Below are 20,831 nucleotides of genomic sequence, written 5' to 3'. Positions count from 1 at the left end.
TAATTTCCATAAGAACATTTTTCCAAAATAAAATTTGCTTGAAAGCAACAATATAACAAAGTGCTTGATGCTCTGGTGCTACATCAGTTGGGAGTAGTTGAATGGTCTCTGTAAGGTACACACTGTATAATGCAACAGAGCTGTGAGACCTAGCATCTTAGAGTAAATAAACTTGTATGCTTGTCTGCTAGCGGAACTTCAAAAATTAGTATAATGGAGGTGTGTTTTGAATGATGGTTGTGTCAGATACTGGAAGAGGTCGGGTCTGAATTACTTCATTTATGACGCTGCCAGCCTTATCAAGCAATTGTGTGGTAGATGTTACAGGACACTTTGCAAACTCAGCTTTGCTTTGTGTTGCGCATTGCTTATTGTTTCCTTCTCTTATTTTGAAATGCATGAAGAGACTAATCCTGGTCTGTCATGGTTTTCAGTTTGACCCTCACAACACCCAAACAGATCAGCAATACGTAAGATTATGTGTCAGTCCTGCTTTTGCAGAGACACACAATCCAGTTGTAGGCTAGATGCCCTGCAAGAGGGCTGTGAGACTTGTTTTCCCACATTGCTCCTCTTCTCTCTGGTGGTCATAATTCTGATTTGTTTGTGCTTGGAGCCAGTGCCAGGTTGTAGTGTCTGCACTCTGTACTATGCTACTGGAAAACAAATCTGGCCAATGTATTTGGATTATGCTGAAAGTCTTAACCTAGTGTGTGAATGTAGCTATTTTTGGTTCTGATTCTACTCTAAGACATTGTTGGTTCTGTCTGTAGTATTGTGAAGCATGGGTCTGGTGGCTATGAATGCTCGGGAAAGATCAAAGTCAGTATTCTGTCAATTTTTTAATTGTCAAATTAAGCGGTAAAAGAAAAATGGTATTGAGTAACACCTTGAATCAGAGAAGCACTCTGTTCACTGATGGGAAAATGTTGCTCCTACTCAACAGAAACAGCCATTTGTTGAAAGGTTAACGGGAGCTAGAAGAAGCAAAGGCCATTTTGGAAAGAAAAGAGAAAAAAAAAAGAAAAAAAAAAAACATTGAAGTTGCCATAAAAGGAAATTACCAAATCTCCAGCTATCACATTAAACAGTCATTCTCAAAGCATTAAGGCATCATCTTCATGCACATGGTGTGTGTGTGTGTGTGTGTGTGTGTGTGTCTATATATATATGTATATACACACACACACACACACACACACACACACACACACACACACACACACACAGATTATATATATATATCAAATGAAAGCGCTGGCAGGTCGATAGACACACGAACAAACTCAAACATACACACAAAATTCAAGCTTTCGCAACCAACGGTTGCTTCATCAGGAAAGAGGGAAGGAGAGGGAAAGACGAAAGGATGTGGGCTTTAAGGGAGAGGGTAAGGAGTCATTCCAATCCCGGGAGCAGAAAGACTTACCTTATGGGGAAAAAAGGACAGGTATACACTCGCACACACACACCCATATCCAACCGCACATACACAGACACAAGCAGACATTTGTCTGATGAAGTAACCGTTGGTTGCGAAAGCTTGAATTTTGTGTGTATGTTTGTGTTTGTTTGTGTGTCTATCGACCTGCCAGCGCTTTCGTTTGGTAAGTCACGTCATCTTTGTTTTTAGATATATTTTTCCCACGTGGAATGTTTCCCTCTTTTTCATACAGAAGCGCTGGCAGGTCGATAGAAACACAAACAAACACATACATACCCACAAAATTCTAGCTTTTGCAAACAATGGTTGCTTCATCAGGAAAGAGGGAAGGAGAGGGAAAGACGAAAGGATGTGGGTTTTAGGGGAGAGGGTAAGGAGTCATTCCAATCCCGGGAGCGGAAAGACTTACCTTAGGGGGAAAAAAGGACAGGTATACACTCGCGCACACACACACACCTATCCATTTGCACACACACACACACACACACACACACACACACACACACACACACACATATATATATATATATATATATATATATGATACACACACGAACAAACTCAAACATACACACAAAATTCAAGCTTTCGCAACCAACGGTTGCTTCATCAGGAACGCTTAATTTCCATGTTAGAGCTCATTTTAGTTTCGTCTGTATGTACTGTACTTCCTCGATTCACCGACTTTGGTGCTTGTGTTGACATGTGACTCATTGCTCTACAGTACTAGCATCAAGCCCATCAGTATGTAGCATCAACAGGGTAGTGTTTATCACGAACCTGGTTTTGCAGTCAGTGCAATGTTTACAAATGCGGAGTTGGCAGATGCCCATTTCATGTATGGGTTAGCACGGGGCAATAGCCATGGCGCGGTACTTTTGTATTGAGACAGATTTCCAGAACGAAGGTGTCCCGATAGGAAGACGATCGAGGCAATTGATCGGCGTCTTAGGGAGCACGGAACATTCCAGACTATGACTCGCGACTGGGGAAGACCTAGAACGACGAGGACACGTGCAATGGACGAGGCAATTCTTCGTGCAGTTGACGATAACCCTGATGTCAGCGTCAGAGAAGTTGCTGCTGTACAAGGTAACGTTGACCACGTCACTGTATGGAGAGTGCTACGGGAGAACCAGTTGTTTCCGTACCATGTACAGCGTGTGCAGGCACTATCAGCAGCTGGTTGACCTCCACGGGTACACTTCTGCGAATGGTTCATTCAACAATGTGTCAATCCTCATTTCAGTGCAAATGTTCTCTTTACGGATGAGGCTTCATTCCAACGTGCTCAAATTGTAAATTTTCACAATCAACATGCATGGGCTGACGAGAATCCGCATGCAATTGTGCAATCACATCATCAACACTTATTTTCTGTGAAAGTTTGGGCAGGCATTGTTAGTGATGTCTTGATTGGGCGCCATGTTCTTCCACCTACGCTCAATGGAACACGTTATCATGATTTCATACGGGATACTCTACCTGTGCTGCTAGAACATGTGCCTTTACAAGTACAACACAACATGTGGTTCATGCACAATGGAGCTCCTGCACATTTCAGTCGAAGTGTTTGTACGCTTCTCAACGGGCACATTTGAAAGCTCTTGTCTACGCAACCCCGGTACCAAATGTAGCGACTCTTCGTGCTCGTATTGTGGACGGCTGTGATACAATACGCCATTCTCCAAGGCTGCATCAGCGCATCAGGGATTCCATGCGATGGAGGGTGGATGCGTGTATCCTTGCTAACAGAGGACATTTTGAACATTTCCTGTAACAAAGTGTTTGAAGTCACGCTGGTACATTCTGTTGCTGTGTGTTTCCATTCCATGATTAATGTGATTTGAAGAGAAGTAATAAAATGACCTCTAAAATGGAAAGTAAGTGTTTCTGGACACATGTCCACATAACGTATTTTCTTTTTTTGTGTGTGAGGAATGTTTCCTGAAAGTTTGGCCATACCTTTTTGTAACACCTACCTCGCACCCAAAAAAAGGGGATGGAGGTGTTTGTGAAATCTGCCAAAAGTAAATGCTACATTTTCAGGTCTGTAATCATAATTGACTGACTTATTGCAGATAATATTTTTATTGAAGAATTATTCTATAAACCATCATGAAAAAGACAAAAGTATTATTGCTTAACTTAAACTGTGTTGTAGCGCTTTAAGTTTAAATGATGTAGCAATATCTCATTACGGTTTTCTTAATAATTTCTTTTCTTTTTTTTATTTCATGCTGAAGCTACTTGACAGATACTTTCCAAAGGTATAAAAATTGCAAATGTTTTTCTTAGAAGCTTCTTAAAGAAATTGCATGGGAGGTTATGATATTTAGTTAGCATGTGTGTAATTTTTGCATGATTTAACTTCGGCAACAGATATCGAAATTTATATAGCATGTTACTGGTTAACTAACTGAGTTTTGTCTTTCACAAGCATTGTTTCTAGCCACAGAAAAGTATAGCATTTCAGAAATTCCTTACTGCATTCAGCTTTTTGGTTTATTTTAAAAGTTTTTGGTGTGGTTCAGGGATAGTAGAGCGTTTCACTCTGTAATGCTTTCTTGGATTTTTTAGTAATCATGTCCATTTATTGAATGTAGAAAACTTATTCCCTCTTTGAATTGCTTGTTTCAGGTATAATATGCTTAACTTTCCCCATTATTCAACATGGTCATTTCTGTGTGGACCGTCAATCTTACAATATTGTAAAATAAATCAAACATCTTTTTCTGTTTGTAACGAAATTAGTAAATTATGAATCTGTAAAAGACTGCAATTCTCAGGTGCCCTGCTGTTGCCTTTTGTTGATGTTACATAAGATGAATGATAACCCCACTGAGAAAAATTAAATATACAGGGTGTCCCAGGAGGAATGGTAAAATTCAGGGATATGGCAGATATGGCCATTTGTAGCAAAAGGTCTAGTAAACGTGGGCTTTAAAATGCATACCTTAAGAGCTATGACCACTTCTTCATCTCTGATACAATGAAGCAAATATATTTTACTGCAAGCTCTGTTCTGTCCATATTTTGGGAGAAGGTGGTATGGACCAAAACAAGAAAAACATGTCCAGTTAACATGGGCTCTAAAACTGTACCTTAAGATGTGGGAGCACTTGTTGATCTTTTTCACTGTGAAACACAGCTCTTCTACTGAACAAGTTCTCATAGCTCTTAAGGTATGCATTTTACAGCCCATGTTTATGGGACATTTTTTCCTTGTTTTGGTTGGTCTGAAAGTTTGTCAGTGGAGTTATGGTACACTTTGTATAATTTCTGCTATGAAATGTGAATTAGTAAGGAAAAGCAACACTAGAGCACCTGAGGATTCTAGAACGCCAATGAATTGCAGACTCTTAATTAAAACTGGTAAATAAATAGTAACAGAAACAGCAAAGACTTTTTAATTTATTGTAATATGATATGCTTGTCTTCTGGCAGCTGGTTCATTCATACTCACTACTTCACACATTAACTGCATTCTTGTTGATAAATGTGTGCATTTTTAATCTGTTTCTAATAGAGAATGTTTAATTGATTCCAAAATGGGACTGAATCAAGAACTTTAGTGGTAAAAACTTTATTCTTCCAACTGAAAAGTGAGTTTCAAAATTTTACCGAAAAAACACACACACACACACACACACACACACACACACACACTGGCTGTGCCTGTCTACAACAATTATTGCTCAGTATTTTCCTTTGTCCTATCATGGGCTGTTATGTGGCTGGTAAATTTAATTTCATCTTAAGGAAGCATCAGAAGATTATTCACTCAAGGATATTGTTCACATTGTATGGGAAAATATACTTCCGCTCAGGCCTATCTTTTAACAAAACTTACTTTTCTCATAGTCTTTGCAGCTATGCCACTCCACATGTTTTATACAATCTGGATTGACTTATCATGGGTGACCGTTGGCTGTTCCCCCTTTGCATTGTCCTCTTTTGCTTGATTGCATCCTTGGAACAAAGTCTCTATCCTCCAACAGCCATCTTCCCATTTTACAGCTCACTATCTGAGATATCTTTGACAGGAAATGAATTAGATTTTATTTTTGTGCACTATACTGAAAATCTTTCAGTGATAACTCTCCTTTATGTAAATAGTGAACCTTGGGCATTTCAGATGAAAACTGTCCAGTTTTTTTAGATATTCTGATATAGATACAAATTTTCATAGAAGGAATGAGACCTTCAGTAGGTGGAGCTAAGTGTGTACATTGCAGATCATGAGAGAGGAAGTCACATCAACTAAGTTTACAGAAAACTGTGGTTTCTGCTCCATTATGTTTATGAACTTCATCAAACTGTTTGTTTTTAGGGTTCCATATCTCAACCAGTAAAACCAGAATCCTTATGGGATCACTCCCTTGTATGCCTTTCTGTCCAACTATTAAAAACCCTTTCTCTGAAGAATGAGTAGACATATCAAGTTGAAGTTTGTCCCATACCAAGTTCTGTGTCCCTTGGCAGTGTATAAAATTGAAGTTTGTAAGGCAGTGCAATAAATTTATGTCACATATTTTAGTACTTGCAAACTCACTCATTAAAATGTATTGGGTACTTCCTGTTGGTTTAGAACCATGAAATTTTTACGAAAAGAAAGGCTTCACAATAGAGCCAAAGGAAAAATCCAGAAACTGTAAATCTGATGTTATATCACAGAGAAAAAAAAATTTTTTTTTTTATTGTTTCTTGTCTGACTCGTGGGTTGCATGGCTGTCTAGTAAGACTCCTTTTTCTCAGGAACAGATACACATATCAAGTTGAAATTTGTGTCACATACTAAGTTCTATGGTCCCTTGGCAGTATAATAAGCATTAGTTTCTAAGTGAATGCCATCAAAAGGTATGACCCTTTATGTCACATATTTTGGTACTCACAAACTCACTCGTCAAAACCTGTAGAGTACTTCCCTTTGATTTAAAATGACGAAATTTGGCAAGAAGTGAGGTTTTGCAGTAAAAGTAAAGGAAGAAATCCAAAGATTGTTAATTTGTAATAATATCACATAAAAAAAATTTCTTTTTCATTTGTTGTCTGACATCATTACAGCGCCTTCACTTGTGTTCCGCGTAGTATAATTAACATACCTATTATGCACCCTAAGGCAGAAAAAGATGAAACACAATGAAAGAATTACCCAAATGAGATGGAAATCAGTAGGTTTGTTGTATGTGTATAGACAAACAAATGATTACGATTTCAGAAAAATTTATCCAAGAGAAAGAGCTTCACAAATTGAGAAAGTCTGCAATGTGTTGGTACAACTCTGGCCCTTATGTGTGCAGTTACTCGGCATTAATTGATGGAGTTGTTGGATGTCCTCCTGAGGGATATTTTGCCAAATTCTGTGCAGGTGGCATGCTAGATTGTCAAAATCCTAAGCTGATTGGAGCATCCTGCCCATAATGCTTCACATCTCTCAATTGCTGAGAGATCTGGTGACTTTGCTGGCCAAGGTAGGGTTTGGCACGAATGAAGACAAGCATTAGAGACTTTCATGTTATGTGAGCAGACATTATCTTGCTGAAATGTAATCCCAGGATGGCTTGCTATGAAGGACAATGAAATGGGGTGTAGAATATCATTGATGTACCACTGTGTTGAAAGGGAGCCATGGATGAAACTCTTGCTGCTTTACTTGATGTTGACCTCATCCTCACCCATGGTGAGCTCCACACTTCTGTTCACATTAAACGTACTAACGAACAACAGTACTCACATTTTGTCAATTGCCATCCTTTCCATGTCAAATAATCCCTTCCATACAGCTTTGATATTCGAGGCAAATGTTTTGTTCAGATGCAGATTCTTTACAGCAGTACCCACCATTCTTACCTCAGCCTTCAGTACTACTGATCCCTCTATAGAACAACGTAAGTATACACTTCTTGTATCTCAGTATTATCCTTGTCTTAAATGTATCAGTCAGCTACTTTGACAAAGCTAAGACTTCCTAAATTCCTTACCTGAAATAAGGTCCATTATGTCCAACGTTTTGCCTCCTCTCAATCTCCCCAATACTCATATCCTTGTCAGACTCTGTGCTCTTTCTGCACCCATTTTCCTACGCTATTGCTCCTACTCCTGTGACAGTCCCTGATGTAAGGCTTGCCAATGCACCCTCCTACCACCACCAGCCCTGTAACTGGCAAAACATATACTATCAAAGGGAGAGCCACCTGTGAAACACCACCTTCAAATAAACACTTTGGCCTTTTACATTGGCATGACTACCATCAAGTTATCACTTGGGATGAATGGACATAGATAGAGGGTGTAGACTGGCAACACAGAATTCCCTCTTGCCGAGCGTGCTCTACAACAGTATAGTTGTAACCTAGGTGCCTATTTCAACACAAGTGCCATTTAGGTTCTTTCTCCAGACATCAATTTCTCAGAACTCTGATGGTGAGAAGTTGTCTTACAACATGTTCTTGGTGCTCGCCACCCATCTGAGCTTAATTTACACGAATTTGTTCAGTCTCTGCATTTCTTATTAGAAACTGTTACTTTTTTCACTCCTTTCTAATTTTCTATATCCTTTATTTTCTGACTGGTCTATTTTTCCCCGTCCCCATCTCTACCCTCACACAAAGCACATAGCTTTCTACTATTATTAATTCATGCACAATGTTTTGTCAGTATCTTGGTCTTCCATAATACCCTATCTTCCACCTGTAAACTTAGTGAGGTGACACAGTGGTTAACGCACTGGACTCACATTCTGAAGGATGACTGTTCAAACACATATCCGGCCATCCAGATTCAGATTTTCCATGATTTCCCTAAATCGATTCAGGCAAATGCCAGGATGGTTCCTATGAAACAGCACAGCTGATTTACTTCCCCATTCTTCCCTAATCCAAGGGGACCGGTGACCTCACTGTTTGGTTCAGTCTCCCAAATCAACCAACCAACCAACCAATCGGTCAGTCGACCTTGTAAGTTCTTGAGTTTTCAAATCTCATCCAGTGCAGTCCCCAACAATCAGTCTTTGCTTCTCACCCCATCTGTTAAGTCTGCCCTGACATGGGGTTCTTTGCAGCCTTTCCAAAATCTCCTCATTTCCTTACCCTCACCAGTCATTTTTCCTTCATCCCTCTTCTTTCCCCTTCAATCCTTCTGCTGGAAGGGGGAACCACTGACTCTGGAAACATGAAAATTTCAGTACCATTATATGTGTTTTCTCCTGCTTGGTGAATAGATTTAATATCTGTCCAATTACATGAGATAATGGTTTAGATTTCAAAGCACCTATAGGTCAGAGAGACCCTATTTTAGGGATAACACTACTGTCTACTTTTAGAAAAGGAGTGTACTACCTGTCTTAAAACTTTCTTTAGGCAATAGCCATGGTTACCTAGTCATCACACTTCATCCTGATTGGAAAACAAAAGGGAACTTGACAGAATAAATGAAGATAGGAGTGTAGAATACCTAAACATTAAGAGATTGTGAAGAGACTAACTGCCCAGATAGGAACAATTATCAATAAATATTATACACGGAACAAGTACCCAGATAATTGACCACCATAAACTGATATGTAAATACGCCAAGTAGGTTTTTAGTGTTAGCGAACACTTAAAAACTTGATATGTAATGCCGGACTGAGACTCGAACGTGGTCCAACACACAATTTTAATCTGTTAGGGAGTTTCATATCAGTGCACACTCCACTGCAGAGTGAAATTTTCATCTGGAAACATCTCCCAGGCTGTGGCTAAGCCATGTGTCTGCAATATCATTTCTTCCAGGAGTGCTAGTGTTGCAAGTTTTGCAGGAGAGCTTCTGTGAAGTTCAGAAGGCTGGAGATGAGGTTCTGGCAGAAGTAAAGCAGTGAGCACAGGTGGTGCGTTGTACTTAGATAGTGCAGTTGGTATAGCACTTGTCCACGAAAGTCGAATGTCCTCAGCTCAAGTCTTGGTCCAGCACACAGTTTTAGTCTGCCAGCAAGTTTCATACCAGCACACACACACCACTGCAGAGTGAAAAGTAAAACAGGAGCAACCTGTCAGATGAGTACTAACTCGCGCAGCACATAGTTGAAGCTCATGATACTATTAAATAAATAAAAATATGATATGTTCTCATACTGGAAACCTCAAACTACTTCCTGTCAAAATTAGGTTAATCAGGTTATGGTTAGGAGAGTTTGTGAAATTTATCTGTTAATAGATTGATAAAAGTAACTCACTTTATGAGACACATTCCAGTTTAAAACCTCTGGGTTTTGTCCCCCCCCCCCCCCCCCCCCCCTCTCCGTTTCACAAACTAATCACCTGAAAACTGAACCACAATGTAATCTTGCTGCAGCTGCACACATTTTTCACAATGTTGATGCCATGATTTTGTACTGCTGTGAATGCTTCTTTAGGAATCTGGTTTGAACACTGAAAAATTGCTGATGGAATAGCAGCATAGCTAGTGAATTTGCAACCATTTCATAGCTAGAAACAGCCAAAAATCACTAGGAGCCAGGTCAGGTGAGCAGGGAGCATGAGAAATAACTTCAAAGTTGTTTTCATGAAGAAACACCTGTGTTGCATTCCCCCATGCACTGGTGTGTTGTCTTAGGAAAAGAGCACATGTGCAGCTTTTTTTTTTTTTTTTTTTTTAACCATTTTTCACAAAATGTTGGACAGAGCTTGTTCTTAAAGATATCTAGGTAGGATGTAACAGTCGCCACAGTGCACACAGTTAGAGCAGATTGTGTCATCACTGTCCCAGAAAACGTCCATCATCTTTTTTCAGGACTGGTACTTCAAATTTTTGTGGTGGCTGTTGAGGGTGTGTGCTTCAGTTGAGCTGACCGGCACTTTGTTTCAGTATTGAAGAACTTCATACATGTCTTATCTATTGCCACATTGCTGTCATCATGCATCAGTATTGCTTCGCAACAAGCCACTCACACAGCCTTGTGGTCATTCTTGAGCATTTGTGGCATCCCCTAGAGTACACTTTTCACATTTTGAGGTCTTTATGCAGGATTGGTGTGCACAGATGCCGTGGAAATGCCAACTTTGGAGGCAGTGCATTCCAAATTCATTTGGTGATCCTCTAAAACAACTTTCTTCACTCGCTTGATCATGTGGTGTGAGGCCAAGATTGTGTTGGTTTATTGTCACACATCATTCTGCCTTCTTAGACCTGTCGCACTCGTGACATCTTTTTCTTTCCTCAAATTATCCATTCGTTGGATTTGGGCATCTGCTGGTTGCAAAGGGGTGTCTGCCCTCTGAAATTGCATCTTACTTTTAGTGTCTCCCTTTTTGTATTCTTAAGCTGGCTCTTCAAAATATTTGGTAACTTGTTAAGAATCCTACCATGATATCGTGCTGCCCTTGGGTGCACTGCCATAAATTCTAATTTCAGTACTTTAAAACTGAGTACCTTGTGATGTACAACTTGGATCATGATGTTGTTTTCACCAAACTTAATGTAATAAAATTCCACATACATCTACGTATGATTCCACCTGATTATTTCTCTTCCTCCTTACATCAATTTTCTTGTAGTGCATGTACGGTGGAATTATCTACCATTGCCACCTTACTCCCATTGTTTTTAAAAATTCTGCGAGTTTTTAATAACATTGTGATTGACTCCTCTTTAATTTATTTTTATTTTATTTCTCTACCACGTAGATATATTTCACTTTCATCTATTTTCTGTTACCTCACGTATCTGACTATACTATAGCCTTTGATTTTGGGGTTTTCACTTCCTATATCAGGCCTACAAATTTCTTAGAAGTCATCCCAATACTTATCATTACGGTGCTTAAGAAAACTTATATTCATATTTAGTAACAACAATTTCCTTGCCATATAATACATATGTAATCTAAATACATAAAATTACCCTGAGACCATCTCTCTATGCAATGTATGTACTGATTTCATAGTTTCTGTGTTGCGCTACCTAACACTTTGGATCTGACTTCACAACACAATTTCACCCACTAATGTTGGTATGGAAGCCAAAAAGACATGGGGGAGCTACTCTGATTCTTCACTTTGAGGTCTAGTCCTAGGCATGGGACCTGGGAGGGTGCTGCTGCATGCTACATACAAGGTGACATCACCTCCTTTCTCTTGCATGATGCCATCTTCTCACATCCTTTACCAGGACGTCTCTTACTCAACTGTGGGCTAGGTTCACAAAGTTCAGAATATTGGTCTTACAGTGGTGTCTGAAGACCATCAAATGCATTACTGTGAAACAAAGTTGTTTGCAGCACACACTCAGGCTCCTTTGTTACATTCCTTTCTCCAAATAGTTTCAGAATAACTTAACTCATGATTGGGAAATCTGTTGAAACTTACCATTATCTCTCCTTTGTGTGGGACCACAGTAATTTTGAACCTTTTGAAAGAAATTTCCACCATTTGACTGTAGAAGTGTATTAATTAATTTTGCACAATTGTGAGTTTGGCCTTATGCATTCTTATGTAGAATTGGAAATAACAAGAAACTCTGATGTGGCAAAATGAGATATCATTGTTGAAATAACATTTGTTTGTTCTTATAAACCATTTGTTGTATCAAAGGATATGACAACATATAAAAAGCACGTAATATGGCTGAAATGATGCACAGCAAATAAACATCAACAAAGTGTGATTGGTATTTCAGCTGCATTCCGTACATGATGAATGCAGGCCAATGGATTGCCAGTCAAATACGCATCACAGTTCATTAAAATGTTTATTTGCTTGGCACAATTTCAGTCATGTTATGTCTTTTGCTATGCTCTCGTATCTTTCGATATGACAACTGGTTTATAAGACCAGATGAATTTTATTTCGACAATGGCATGTCATTTTAGGCAGGTTAGGCATTTTTTGAGGTTTCAAATTGCATGAATACAAATCTACAGTCAAATGCCGGAAATTTCTTTCAAAGAAAAAAACTTATCCTTACTATTCATCATGGTTTACTCCAACCAAACTACCACTCTTAACTCTGTAGACTTTTCTCTGTCTATTATTGTACTTTCCTATTTTTTGTAAACTGAATATTACACTTTCTTGATTGCATTCACTACACTTATTTAATCGCTAGATCTTTATTTATGTACACCTCTTGCCCCACCTTTTCTGATATTCATGGCTACTCGGTCTTTATTTCATCTTGACAAATGTAGATCTATGCACATTAAAAAATTTAACCCTATTCTAGTGCTAGATGTGTATCAGTCCATAATTTATCAAAATTATGACATTTTCTCCAAATCCCATGATTGGAAAAGTCAACTTGGCCTTCTCATAATCTTTCTTCTGTTTCTTCTTTGACATCAACTCCTTAGCTAACTTCCTGATCTTGCCTTGTGTGAGAATCCAGCCTACTGGAAAAGCCAGTTGTTCATCAGTAGTATTTGTTTGTTTTCTCCTGAAGATGAGTTCACACAGTGCAAACCCTGTACCTTGATGACATAGCTTATTGCTATCTTCTTCAAACGACAGAATAAAATGCACCCTTGTGATATTATGCCTATGATAAAGTTCCACACAACTGATTTAATTCTTTCATCACCCCCCTCACTGGGGCTACCCTATAGGAAGTATGGTGAAGTACTTATGAGCCAAATCATGTTCCTCACCAACATCTCTTCAAACTTATTAGCCAGAAGCTGTTGACCATTGTCTGACAGCACCACACTCAGCTTTCCCACTTACAACAAATAATATTCCTTCAGTTTGTAAATTAACACTTTTGCCTTTGTCTGTCGTATGGGATAGAATTTCACGTGTTTCGAGAACATATCTAAAACTACAAAAATGTAAGTGCAACTCGCTCTAGAAACAAGCAATTGACCAAAAAGATCCACAGCAATTAATTGCTTCCACTTGAATCCTCTTACAAAGGACCTGAATTGGTATCACAGCTCTGTGTACTTTTTGACACTGATCACATGCAGTGATCCACTTATGCACTTGCCTCCACGTGTTTTAGAAAATCACTCTCTTGTAACTTGGCTATGAACTTCCACTTCTGAAAACCAAACACTGTGACCAACGCCTTCTGCTTGGCCACACAGTAATTGTGCTCTGTCTCTGTCAATGTTTGACTTATAAAGAGTATTGTATGTTGTTAAGCCTTGCCCCCCTTGTGTTCTATTTGGGAGTGCTCGAACCCAGTACTGTACATACATGCACTTGATGATGTAGATAAGGCTTCATAAGGTCTGTATAGTGTAAAATTTTGGTTTAAGCATTTGTGACTTGAGCTCTTGGAATGCTGCTTCACAGACCTCTGTCCAGGCCCATAATGTGTTCTGTCAGGGTTGTTAGTTCGTAACTATGTTGTTAAAAGACTGTGTGGAGACAAATCATTTGTAAAAGCTAAGAAGACTGAACATAACTCTCAATCACTTGTTGTTTTTTGGACTAGAAAATTTCTGAGTTGCTCCAAGTATTTTGTCTTCAGTTGTTAGGTCTTCCACATTAATGACATCCCCTAAGAACTTTATCTCAATTTAACCAGTCTGGTTTTGCTCAGTTTTTTTCATTCTTCCTTCCTACATAGCAACCAGTACTCATTCCAACAAGTTACAGTGCTCTTCCAATGTGGGCGTAGCAATACGTCATCAATATAAACTGTCAGTTGTTCCATCAACTCTGGAACTACGATTTTATGCATTGGGTGCCCAAATTCCCAAACAGAAATGGTAAGAGCAAATGTCACCACACAGAACTGGTAACTCAAACCCACTTGAAGGAAAGCTGTATACTGAGAGGGGACTCCACTGCTAACTTAAGAGTCCGATAGTTGTATGTTACACCCATAGATGACAAAAATTTTACACCATCGGACCTCTTCAGCAATTTATCGATAGACAAAATGCTGTCTGTTTCTCCTTCCACTACATTATCTAGTTTCCAAGCATCCAACACTGGACACACACTCTCAGCCTTTTCTGGCACTACACACAATGTGTTTATGTCTTCACTACTGACAAGTTCAGTAACATCCCAATTTATTACCTGATTTATTTCGATTTGCATTGCTTCTATCTGTGAAAAAGGCACAGCGTATGTCTTCGCTGCAAATTTTTCAAGAGGCTTATTTTTTAAATGAATTCAGATTCCTTCGGAAAATGCACTAAGATTCCTTGGTAATATCTCTTTTTGTGTGTCTTTCTGAGTATACAATAACATGTTTGTATTGTCCACTTTCTCTCGTATCTCATCCCTAACCTCCTGTTGTTAATTCTCCAGCCGTGGGTGATGCAGATATGTGCTGTCAGCTCTTTCTGGACAGTTTCACGGGTCTCACAGTTATTACATTAGAATTAATTTCTTCTCTATTTACATGTTGGAACTCGTGATTTTTCCAATGAATACTTTTCTGTTGCTCTGGAACATCAGAGGGCGTTATTTTTCCTTCTGAAACATTGGGAGTCAGATTTTTTGCATTCTCCAGTCACACATACTTATTCATATACCTTCTTGTGGCAGCAATTTTGTGTCGATATTCCTGAACTTGTATAGGAACATTGCTCTAAAATATACAGCAGTCAGAAAATTTATCAATAAGTTTATTCTGCTTTTACAATGTTGAACACAATTTTTGCATTTCCCACATTATTTACATTAAATGTCAGTTGAAAAACAACTCTGAAGAAAGGTTTTTAAGAGTTTTTATAGGAATGTAGTTCTATCCATACAGCTATCCCGCTTATCAAATAGAAATGCACCACAGATTTGGACGGAAAAATGAGGAAGTCACTCTTGGTTAACTACCAGATTCTCTTCCCTACTTTCTCTTTGAATCCTCTGTATGGACATTAATGTATAGACTGGCTCTCCGTCCTCTAAAACTAAAACTAAACACTGCCCGAACAGGCCATGAAGCTCAACCCACAGGTATCACTGGATTGGGATGTGGAGGAGCATGTGGTATGTGGTCAGCACACCACTCTCCCAGCTGTATGTCAGTTCATGAGACCGGAGCCGCTACTTCTCAATCAAGTACCTCCTCAGTTTGCCTGACAAGGGCTGAGTGCACCCCACTTGCCAACAATGCTCGGCAGACTTGATGGTCACCTATCCAGGTGGTACACCAGCCTGACAACGGTTAACTTTGGTGATCTGACAGGAACTGGTGTCATCATTGAGGCAAGGCTGTTGGCTCTCCATCCCTGACTTTTTAATATTGAGTCTCAAGTTCTTTTTACATTCATCCTTTTTTGCTGCATAAACAGTGTCGGTACTGCCTTTCTGCACTTCCATTTTTATACAACACAACTCAAAATTTAAATCACAGTAATACAAATTGAGAAAATACACATCTACAAACATTCTAACACTTGAGTTTCGAAATGATCGAAAGTGTGTGCTATATAACATCCTTGAATTGCACAATTAGTGTGACATCATGCCAAATTGCTTTAGAAACCTTCTTTGTAACACCAATATTTTTAACTGACAGTACTGGCTCATCCTTTTTGCTTGACAAGACGGAAGAAGATTCTTGTGAAATTGCTGAAATCTTTGAACAGCTTTTGACTAATAACTCACTCTCCAAACTGCCTACTAGTACTTTTGAATCAGATTTGATCAACTGGAATGGGACAGTCTCTTCTTCGTATAACAAGTCTTTAATTGTGGCTTTTCTATCAAAACTCAGTCATAGCTGCTGTATTTTCCATTCTTACTCTTCCTGAAGGAAAACATTTCAGCTCTCGTAGGTGTCCTATCATGAAGCGACAGTTCACAAATGTTCTGGGCTTTACATCTTTCAGCTTTGGAGCTAAAGGCATTGCGCGATTGTTATTCAACCTTCAAGGAAGTTCATATTCAGAATTTTCATTGAATATGAATGTATAGACAGTATCTCTTCCCTTCAGAGGCACTGTTGCAGGGTGTATCTGTTGGTAAAGAGTTCTCTCACTTAAAATTCCAAAGTGCTTGTGCCCTTCTGTTCTTTAATGTGCTGTTGTGGAGCCCAGAGATCCCACACTTGCCAGCTGAGTGAATTGTTATTACTTATTATTCCTGTTGGTTACTGGTTGTTAAAAATTGCACAATTCCAATTGTGCGCACAGTGTGTAATTTGTCAAAAATGTCATGATGGTTTGAACTACTGCTGGGAAGGTTACACCACACTGCATGCACACTCTGCACTGCAGTTGCGTCTCTCCCCCACTCTTGGAGTATACTGGTCTCCGCATTCCTAATAACAAAATCACTAGAACACCCTGGCAACTGTTTGGTCGAGCTAGTTCGTGTACTAACTCTCACCTTAGTTCTGGAGGATATTGTACACCCCACACATTTGATTAGTAGTTATCCAGTAATATTCTCTTCCGTTTCCCTGCACCATGATGCACCACTTTAAAGCAATGTCTTACTACTAATTTCAACAATATTCCATACTGATTCCAGGCCCTCATGCACATTTTTGAAACTTGGTTGACTTCCTCTTGGTTATTTTATGAATACAGTTTATCAATTTGAGATTAATAAAAGTGAATACCTTCATTTACACCAAGAGGAAGAGCTCAGTACTCAGTTCTGCAATGTAATATTGAACAATACATTGACAGTAAGCACCAGTCTACAGGGGTGCGGGACTTAATTTAGGCACTGGCCCGAAGTCCAGCCACACAGTCGCAGCCTGTTAAACCCACCTATCCTTTCATATGCTGCAGTTTTGGTTATGCTGCACACTGATCTGTGCACTTCATTGAACCTTTCATGACTACAGTGTCACTTGGAAAGGGGTTGGTACACCATCAAAGAACGGTAAAAATAAACTGGTAATCAGTTAAGATAATGTAAATAATTTACAACATTTATGCAGAGTTAATCACAGCACTGATCAGAATCCAGGAAGCCCACGATACTGAAAATAGTTCCAATTGGCAAAACAATTTTGCCCTATTAAATTTAGCTACTCACACATGACATTGACCGTCATTTTGCTGCTCTGCCATGCAGGACTGAAATGTGAACCACCAGAATAGTTTTGGAAGCTGCTGACAGTAAGACGCAAGATATCAACAGGACACGAATATGCTAAACCTCCACTCTCAACCACATGGTCATCATCTACAATCTGTAGCATCACTAAGCCAGTCCATAGCTGAATAATTAGCCTCATTCCACTTACCAAGGGTCGAGTGATGATGTATTGTGTGCCATAAGCTTTGTTCGGTTGAAGTATGTCCTTCTATAGATGTTTTCATCTGCAAAATTATACTTTGAAACACCTGTTACAATCACTACCTCTGCAACTGTACATTTTTTGGACTTACTAACATGATATGAACAAATACAAAGTTTATGATGTAACAGAGGTGTTCTGTTACCTGACAGGTCTGACCTCAGTCAGTCACCGGTGGTATTCCCCTCCACGCAGTGGTCTGTTGGTGCTGTTAGTAACTGTTGAGTCTATTGTGACATCAATTATTTTTCTGTCAAAATTGTAGGGTCCTGCACGGGTTCTTCCAGTGTAAACTCTAAGAAATTCTGTGAAAAAATTCTTGTTCTCACTTCATTTTTATTCTTAGAGCCCCCCAAAACTACCCGTAATCACGCTCTGAAGCCCGCCATGAGGATGTGGTGTCCTTTGATGTGCAGTCTGCAGTGGCACAGCTAATTTGTGGTTCAATCTACAGGAAATTGTCCACTTACATCTCAGTGATATCTTCTTCAGCAATCCAGTCCAAATGCCTTTCCCATTAAGAACGAATTAGTGTAGCTCAACTGAAGAAAATGTAGGAGAACCAGTCCCATTAATTGTATCTAAAGGTTGCATTAAATATGTTTTGGTTTCAGGTTAACTAAACGATTAAAAGATAGACAGCTCTTGAGTGAAGTCTTTGATATATTGTTACTTACTTGATACAAAAACGCTGCCATGCTAATCAGAAGTTACAATTCCAGCACTCTCACACAATTACAGTCATTCATCATAGCCATCTTATGGTAAACAACTGAACCCATTACTGAAAAGAATATAAAACAGATTATCTTTGACAGAATACTCACTGAAATATTACACGAACTGATCACTTCAAATGTTCAGTTCTCGGTCCCAACTTGTACAATGTTCCACGCAGATTTTGCTTAATTCAAAAGTCACAATTTATGTTTAAAATTCAGAATTTCACATGTTCGTCTTTTTCATTTGTTCAGGATTATTTTGCAGCTCCTGACGGTCAAGTTTGACTGATAATTCCGCAAAATTGTCACATCTGTCCAGAGTTTGTAATAAATGTGTTTGAATATGATAAAAGCTGTGCTCCCAACTTGCTTTAGACTTTACAAGCAGTTCTTGAGCCCTAAAATAGGCACGAATGTGTTGTCCTCTTCTGATTGGCTGATAAACACCACATCCAATTCAGTATCAGAATTAAACCGCACAGTACTGTGTTGTTAACATTTAACCAATTGCAACATAACTGATTTTTATGAGCATTTCATTAATAGAACAAATTTATAAAATTGACAATACCAAAAATCTCTCTCTTTAAATAACTACTTTACTGTAAAATGTTTCTTGTTTCGCAGTACCATGAACTGGGAATTACACTTTACAAATTTTCCCTGAGAGTATAATTCATTCTCTCTTTACAACCATAGTTCTCATGCTAACGTATACTCAGTTAACATACATGACAATTTTAATTTATATTATCAATTCGCATTCACACCTTCATTCTCACTAATAACTAAACATATTAAATTATCAATAATTAATAGAAGTAATAATATTCACAGAAGGTACAGTCTTGTTTCAAATTATAATATTCAGACTACGTTTAATTTATAGTCCATAAGATGCAGACACTTACCGACACAGCCATAACTATTAGGAATTGCTGCATCATAAGAGCGCATTTGTCATCTTGAACCACGAGTCATATAAAAAGCTATTTGCTTGCTGCCATCCAACTTACTAAGTACAATACAAGGCACTACACCTCACATCCCCTATGATCATAAAAAAAGTTTCTAGTAAATTTTTAATAATTATACTGTTATTTGGTGCATAGGTTCATAGCATTTTTATTTTGCATGTTGGTATTCCAGTTATTGATTCTCATTTTTTATTTGTAGTTCACTGTTGCTGTTTGACTTTACACATTAACTGATGGAAAATCCAATATTATGAAAAAGGATAAATTGCTGCTCACCATATAGTGGAGATGTTGAGTCGCAGACAGGCCCAAAAAACAGGTTGCTAAACAAGTAAGCTTTCAGCCAAAAGGTCTTCTTCTGAAGTAGACAATATACACAGGCACATTCATGCAAACAAAACTCATACAGACATGACCACTGTGTCTGGCAGCAGAGGACCGACTGTGAACAACAGAGCATGATGGAGAAGCATTCTAGGCAGTGGGGTAAGGAGGAGGCTGTGGCAGAGAGGGGAAGGACAGCAGGGTAGGGTTGGAAGACAGTAAAGTGCTACTGGAGCATGCGGGAATAAGTTGGGGAGAGGGTAGGGAAGTTGGGAAGGGGGGGAGGGGGAAGAGTGCGGTAAAGGAGAGAAGTAAAAAGGCTTTGGGTGTGTTGGTGGAATAGAAGGTTGTGTAGTGCTGGAGTGGGAACAGATAAGGGGATAGGTGGGTGGAGGATAGTGACTGACAAAGGATGAGGACAGGAGGGTTATGGGAATGTAGGATATACTGCAATTCAGAAAAGTTAGTATTGATAGGAAGGATCCAGGTGACAGAGGCTGTAAAGCAGTCATTGAAATGAAGAACGTTGTGTTGGGCAGTGTGCTCAGAAACTGGGTGATCCAGCTGTTTCTTGGCCACAGTTCGTTGGTGGCCATCAATGCATACAGACATCTTGATGATCTGGTCAAGGGAGGGCTACCTGTAAAACCAGTCATGTGATCTACAAGCTACGTTGCTGTGCTGCACTCTACATGGGCATGACAACCAACATGCTGTCTGTCTGCATGAATGGCCACCAACAAAATGTGCTCAAGAAACGACTGGACCACCCAGTTGCTGAGCACAATGCCCAAAACAACATTCTTCATTTCAGTGACTGTTTTATAGACTGTGCCATCTAGATCCTTCCTACCACACCTGCTTCTATGAATTGCAGGTGGGAAATCTCCCTGCAATATATCCTACATTCCCATAACCCTCCAGGCCTCGGCCTTCATTAGTCACTGTCCTTCACCCACCTACTTCTATCCTTTCCAAACTACCATGCCCCACCCCCATCCCCATCCCCCAGTCTCCCACCTGCATCTAGCTGCCCTACCCTCTCCTGACCTTAGCCCTGTATGCTCCCATAAATAGCACTACACGGTCACCCACCTTTACCCTGATATCCCTCCCCCTTCCTGCATAAGCCTCCTCTTTACCCCCACCACCCAGTGTGCTTTTCCCATATGC

The 20,831-nt window shown here is 39.3% G+C and overlaps 1 protein-coding gene across 5 annotated transcripts in view; it reads left to right on the top strand.

Annotated features, from left to right (window-relative positions):
- The window catches only part of LOC126458007 (prominin-like protein), a 517,920-nt gene that overhangs the window by 326,833 nt on the left and 170,256 nt on the right, over window positions 1-20,831 (top strand). For 4 of the 5 annotated variants that reach the window (XR_007585562.1, XM_050094783.1, XM_050094784.1 and 1 more), the window contains one exon: window positions 3,691-3,714. The exons of the other annotated variant lie outside the window; for it this stretch is intronic. Coding sequence is in view for 3 of the 4 variants with exons in the window: in XM_050094783.1 (XP_049950740.1) it covers window positions 3,691-3,714 (24 nt within the window). In the remaining variant the exon portion in view is untranslated. The remainder of the gene's footprint in view (window positions 1-3,690; window positions 3,715-20,831) is intronic. 5 annotated transcript variants of the gene reach the window in all.

The sequence above is a fragment of the Schistocerca serialis genome, chromosome 2 (assembly GCF_023864345.2).
Source record: "Schistocerca serialis cubense isolate TAMUIC-IGC-003099 chromosome 2, iqSchSeri2.2, whole genome shotgun sequence".
In the NCBI taxonomy this organism is placed as follows: domain Eukaryota; kingdom Metazoa; phylum Arthropoda; class Insecta; order Orthoptera; family Acrididae; genus Schistocerca; species Schistocerca serialis.
This window is presented reverse-complemented; position numbering and strand designations above follow the sequence as displayed.